The 6,000-nt window shown below is 35.8% G+C and overlaps 1 protein-coding gene across 3 annotated transcripts; it reads left to right on the top strand.

Annotated features, from left to right (window-relative positions):
• Nucleotides 1–1,589: 1,589 nt before the first annotated feature.
• LOC105050244 (dolichol-phosphate mannose synthase subunit 2) lies at nt 1,590–2,412 on the top strand. 3 transcript variants are annotated; one of them, XM_010930197.3, is made up of 3 exons: nt 1,590–1,744; nt 1,888–2,011; nt 2,129–2,412. In XM_010930197.3, the coding sequence occupies exons 2-3, from the start codon at nt 1,922–1,924 to the stop codon at nt 2,279–2,281; spliced, it is 243 nt and encodes an 80-aa protein (XP_010928499.1). In that variant the 5' UTR covers nt 1,590–1,744; nt 1,888–1,921; the 3' UTR covers nt 2,282–2,412. The 3 variants fall into 3 exon arrangements, with proteins under 3 accessions (XP_010928499.1, XP_010928505.1, XP_019705943.1); XM_010930203.4 differs by having other exon boundaries at nt 1,606–1,744; nt 1,895–2,011; XM_019850384.2 differs by lacking the exon at nt 1,590–1,744 and having other exon boundaries at nt 1,751–2,011.
• The last annotated feature ends 3,588 nt before the right edge of the window (nt 2,413–6,000 follow it).

Below are 6,000 nucleotides of genomic sequence, written 5' to 3'. Positions count from 1 at the left end.
GAAGGATAAAACGATGCAAGGAGGAGATAGGGTGTCGGGAAGAAGACGAGCATATCTAGTAGATGATGCCGGGACAGAGGTGAGCATGCCGATCATGCTGAAGACTTGATGAGGAAATTAGAGATCCAGAATTCTGGATTAGGAGTTGAGATGCGGGTTTGGGCTGTCTGGATCAGGTCGATGTGAACTTGCACGCGGCCCATTTTAAAACTCAGGCTTTGGTTTTAAGGCCCATCCGACCTGTTACCTGAAAATTATGGTCAAAGCCCATTTTAAATTGAGTTAGCCTTGGGTAGGCCGGATGGGCCCGGGCCACCATCGATAGGTATGTCCGGACGCCCTCAATATGAGCAGGTTTACTGTGGATGCTAATGAAGATTTGTGTACGCAGGCGTAGGCAGGCTAGGCTCAACTTTCTTTCTCGGTGCATGGCTGTATGCCGAGTTTCTATTCCTTTCTTGTATTAATAAAAATAAAAATAAAAATATATAAAATTTTCTTTACTCGTTGAATAATGAGCAGAAGACTTAAAGTATTTGAGAAATTCTTTGTGCACTGCCCGTAGTGTAGAAAATTTGACGTGAAGCGCATCGTTTCGTCTTATTGGACTATATAGCCATCGTTTTTCAACATGTATTTAATATTTATAATTTTATTTTTTTATTTAAAATTTTAAATAATAAAAATATATTTTTTTCAAAAAATTATGATATTTCATATTAATATTATGGCATCCTGCATTGAAATTATAATTTTTTGTATTTGATGTCATAATTTTTTCATAGAATGTAATAAAAAAGGAGGGGCATTTTCATAATAAAAAAATATCATGCACAAGAAGTCATAATATCAACATAGAATACCATAATTTTTTTGAAAGAAAAGGACATTTTCGTTATTCAAATTTTCAAACGAAAAAGTAAAACTATGGGCATTTAATGGATATTAAATGTGCATTGAAAAGTAATAGTTACGTGGTCTAATAAAATAAAATGGTGCGCAAGGGTGGCAATCAGATCAGATCAGATCATAAACGGATTGAATCAATACGGATCGGATCAGAAAATCATCAATCCAAATTCGATCTGTTTATTAAATAGATCGAAAATTCAAATCTGAATCAGACCTATTTATTAAACAAGTAATCCAATCTGACTCATTTAATTTATTTATTAAATAAATTAAATTAAATTAAATAGATTAAACAGGTTAAATAGATTAAATAGATTAAATAAGTCGGATTAAATGGATCAGAAACATATTAAATGAGTTCTAAATAGATTAAATAGATTTAAATAAATTTAACAGATAAAATTAAATGGATCTGAAATAGATTAAATATATTAAATAAATTATCTGTCTGGATTTGATTTGAATATTAAATAGATTAAATAGATTAAATATTTAAAATTTAAATTTAATTTAATTATTAAATAAATTAAATAGATAAATTTATTTATAATTTAAATTTATTTAATATAAATTTAAAATTATTTATAATAAATTAAATATAAATTATATTAATAGCTCAGATCATATTTTACCGATCGCAGATGCGATCCACATCAGATTTTCTGCACCACGGATAGTGTACAGAGAATTTCGCAAAGTATTTTAAAAGCTGAGGCCGGCCCAGCCCTACGGGTCGTGTTCAACCGACGTCCGGTCCCTTTTTCCCCTGCACCCTTCAAAGCAAAGTTTTCTTGCGCCCCTTCTCCTTGGGAGAGATCGCGAGCCTGACCTGGTTCTTTTCTCCCTCTCCTTGGCTCTCTTCCTCCTCCTTCATAACATAAACCTTCCGGATAAATGATTTTATATCTTCTCATCTAGATATTTTCTTTCCTTTATCTTTTCTTTCTTTGTTGGCCGCGATTTTTTTTTTTGAAGTCGTTAGGGGTCAAATCCGACACGGATAAAGGCGATGGAGTTGGCGGACAAGGCGGTAGGGTTCTTGCTATCGGCCATCAGCCTGTCGATATTCACCTATTATACGTTGTGGATCATCATTCTGGTTCGTATTATTCGTTGCCTTTTTCTTTGTGTTTCGATTCGTTTTGGGGGTCTCTTGATCTCTCGGAAGACCCAGTCGTTTGATTTGGGGGTTTGGGCGTGCGGTTTTTTCTTGCAGCCATTTGTGGAGAGCGATCACTTTATACACAGATACTTCTTGCCCCAAGAATATGCCATCCTGATACCCGTCTTTGCCGGGGTTGCGCTTCTCAGCTTCTTGAGCATGTTTGTTGGGTATGTCATGCTCAAATCGAAGAAGAAATCTGCTTGATGTATGCTTCTTGTTTTCTGCTTTCATCGTTTCATGGAGTTGAATGCTAATCTTAGTCGGAAGTTCGGTTGGTGAGGTTAAGGATCTTGTTTTTTTTATAAATTTTTTAATATGATGTTACTTTTTGAAAATTGCATCGTTCTATTGCACAACTCTTATTTACTTGATGTTGAATTGACATCATAGGCATGATTTAACTCATCTTCTCGTAATTTCTTAGGACCAAACAGCAACTCGTAATTAAGATTGAAGCATGTTCTTGTTTTTTTGTTAGTTTAATAGACGGAGGAGACCATAGGTATTTCTTTACCGTCTGAATGAGAAAGGACGATATTGTGGAATGAGTTAGAAGTGTCGTACACTGAAAAATAAGGAAAAAGAAAAAAAGAAAAAAAAAAAAAAGGTATATTTGTGTGTTTATGTGTTGGAACTCTGGGTTGGGGGGACGGGTTGGTTTATACCCTGATTATTTGCCAAATCTAAGTCACATCCAAATGTGTTTGTTTTCTGATTAACACCTTATAGGCCACCTTTCTGATCTTCTCAACCTGATTAACTTGTATCCCATATGTTTCTTTCCCTTTCTTTTTTTTTTTAATGATAAGGGAGGCAAACAGCCTCCCGGCAGGGAAATGTTACAAATATTACAGCAGGGAAATGGCTGTTCCATACATCAGGACAGAGATACAAGAGTGAGGAAATGGTTGTATCCAACATGTTTCGAACTAATCTATTTGTGTATCATGTTATAACACTTTTTCTCTTCTAAATTTCTGTTCTTTTGCTATCTGTGTTATCATAGCCTTTACCACTGAATGGATGTGAAGTCTTATTCTTACAACAACATGAAGAAAACATATGATAAACTAATAAACTGTGCTGAGAGGTAATTTGATGGCTCCAAGAAATTAAGAATGAAAGGCGTAGATGAGCAATTTGTTGAAGTTGTAGATGAGAATAAAGGATACATTGAAAATTGTCATGGACACTTGTGCTGGACAAATGGTAAATATCAGGATTATTTGCTGCGGAGCAGTTGAATTTCCCATCATGTTGGACCTAATTCAAGGTTTGGCAGTATACTCAAATTTGTTTACACTAGGCAATAAATTAATTGCAGTCAATATTCCAAGAAGTTTACCATACTTTGTGCTATTTGCACATGATTTAATGTTAAATATGAAGTAAGGTTAACTGCTTAATCAAAACTCTGCAAAAGCCTTAAAAGGATGAAGACCTAAAAACCTAGAATGAAAACCTAATACTAGCTGCAAATTAGGGGAGATGGAGAAGAAGACGAGGCTCAATCATTAATGGACAAGAGGTACAATAGTTTTGTCACTTTTATCTTCGAGGATCTAGGTGTGTAAATATAAGTGCGATTATTCATGATGTGAATCAAACTTAACAGATGAAGTAGAAGAGTGCTCATGGTGTTATGAGAAACTTACAAAATGATGATCAAACTCAGAATGTTGTGAGAACGTTCAGATGATGTCTCCTAAAATTAGCAATCAAGGCAATAAAAAAATTGGGTCAGGTGGGAGAGATGAAACATGTTGAATGTAGCAGAAATAAGAATGTTAAGTTGGTTATGTGTTATAGCTAGAAAGGATAAAATAAGAAATAAATATATCAGAGGTGTTATATGGGTTTCCCAAGTGAATGATAAAGTGTTGGAAAATCAATTAAGATGGTATGGACATACATAATGAAGATTGTGAGGAGGCTCCAATAAGGAGAGGTATTTTGGTTTGTATTGAAAGTGGTAAGAAAAAGAGGAAAACCTAAAGTAACATAGATAGAGGTTATGAGGAAGGATATGGAAAAACTTGAAATAATATCAGAGGTGGTCCTAAATAGGAATACTTGGTGATGGAGGATCCACAAAGCCGACCCTAAATAGTTGGGAAAAAGGCTCGATGATTATGATTATGGGATAGGTGGGAGAGTTGCACATTGAGGATGAATTGATGAACCTATTTAGATGGTACGAGTGTGGACAACGAAGATCGAGAAGGCCTTGGTAAGAAGAGATGATTGAGTTTGTATTGGAGGGTCAAGGAAGAAAGAAGGGGAAGACTTGGTGTTGCATTATGGGTAATTGTGAGATTAAAAAGTTTTTGGTAACACCAAATGGTGCTCTTAGTAGACATAATTGGCAAACTAAATAAATCGATCTGTCCCCAAAGAGTTGGGACAAGGGTCAATGGTTGTGATTAAACTTTCCATCTTGTCTAATATTATACCTAAATTACACTTTGTTTGATGTTGATTGACTCAATCGCATGATCAGCACGATGCTCTTGTTATTTTTTGACATCATTAAACAGGATGATGATACGACACGAGAACAATTTTTATAACTTGACTTGAGCTGCAGCACTATGAGTACAAGGCAAACTATTTTTTTCTTATTATGTTTTCGGTTGCTTTTTTTTCTTAGAGTGACATATGTATCTTTGCATTCATACTGGGAAAGCAGCTATCTGGAGCTGCAAATTGAATGCAGAATAGGAAATAATTGTGCAGGTCTATGTGATTCAGAATGGTAGTACAATGAATTGATGACAACCATTCATGATCTTGCATTTTCAAGTCTACAAGAAATTCATGTCCATCAACTTTGGAAGTATTATTCTGAAAGTCAAGATAGATTCATATGGGACATGAGTTAGTTACTTCATCTTTAAACTTCTATACTTAGGATCAAATGGATAAGGTTTCGCTCCAAGGAAGAATTCGCATGAGGAAGCTTGCAAAGCAAATACATGAGAAAATCTGGGAAACTTTGTAGTAAGAGATACTGTTTTTTCCACATAGCTTAGAAGGTAAGATAACGTCTTCAAACTTATTGGGTGTCACATAAGGGGACAACAGAGAAAGTATACCTTCTTCACTTGTTATGTGCTTAGTTAATGCTCGCTGGTATACTCTCCACAGGATCTAGGAGCCACCATCTGAAAATAGGTTACTTAGATTCCCATTTAACAGACTACTGTTGGTATGCATGTCTCTGTAGGTGAAGATGTAAAGGAAATCACTAATGTTTACACAAGTACAAACATGCGCATGCATACACCCTGAAAACTTGTATCAATCTCATAAGGCCATCTTCCATAACTGCCCTTGTGATTATCTATGGTCATAAAGCAATATAAAAGGACACAACAGTAACAAATAAATTCAATTAAGGTACATCTGAAACAAATTTGCACTCTTGTGGAGTAGTTTAAGGGTCTGTTTGGGTCAATCCTGCCGGATCTGGCTAGATTCAGTAGGATAGGCCAGAGAGTGAGAAGGAGAGCGTGAGAGGGGGAGGGAGAGTGCGGGGAGGCCACGGTTCTCGATCTCTGCAGCCCCTGCACACCCTTCCTCTCCACTCCATTAGCAGCACCCCCACTTCCCTTGAAGGAAAAAAAAACAATCTAACTCTTCCTCCATCCATCCGCTGGTTCCGGTGGAATGTTTCCAAACAGGCTCTAAAAATGTGCGTCTTTTCATGGGTGAGCAATGCCAGGAGAAACATAAGGCTTTAACTGGTGTTTGGAATTTTTAATAGAGAAGAGGTCTTATGCCTTTTGCATATAACCTCTTAATAGGGCATCTTTCTTTAACATACTTTTCTGTAATTATGGAACCATAGCCACAACTATTTAATTGGTTGAATTTAGTGTCACTCCTATCAATTGAGGTTACCATGCTATCAATGTCAAGCT

Source organism: Elaeis guineensis, chromosome 2, assembly GCF_000442705.2.
Source record: "Elaeis guineensis isolate ETL-2024a chromosome 2, EG11, whole genome shotgun sequence".
In the NCBI taxonomy this organism is placed as follows: Eukaryota; Viridiplantae; Streptophyta; class Magnoliopsida; order Arecales; family Arecaceae; genus Elaeis; species Elaeis guineensis.
This window is presented reverse-complemented; position numbering and strand designations above follow the sequence as displayed.

Bases quoted from the DNA above. Each gene is read 5' to 3' on its own strand.
- LOC105050244 (XM_010930197.3), top strand. From the start codon at position 1,922: ATGGAGTTGGCGGACAAGGCGGTAGGGTTCTTGCTATCGGCCATCAGC. The intron at 2,012-2,128 runs GTTCGTATTATT...TTTTTCTTGCAG, and splicing joins CGTTGTGGATCATCATTCTG to CCATTTGTGGAGAGCGATCA.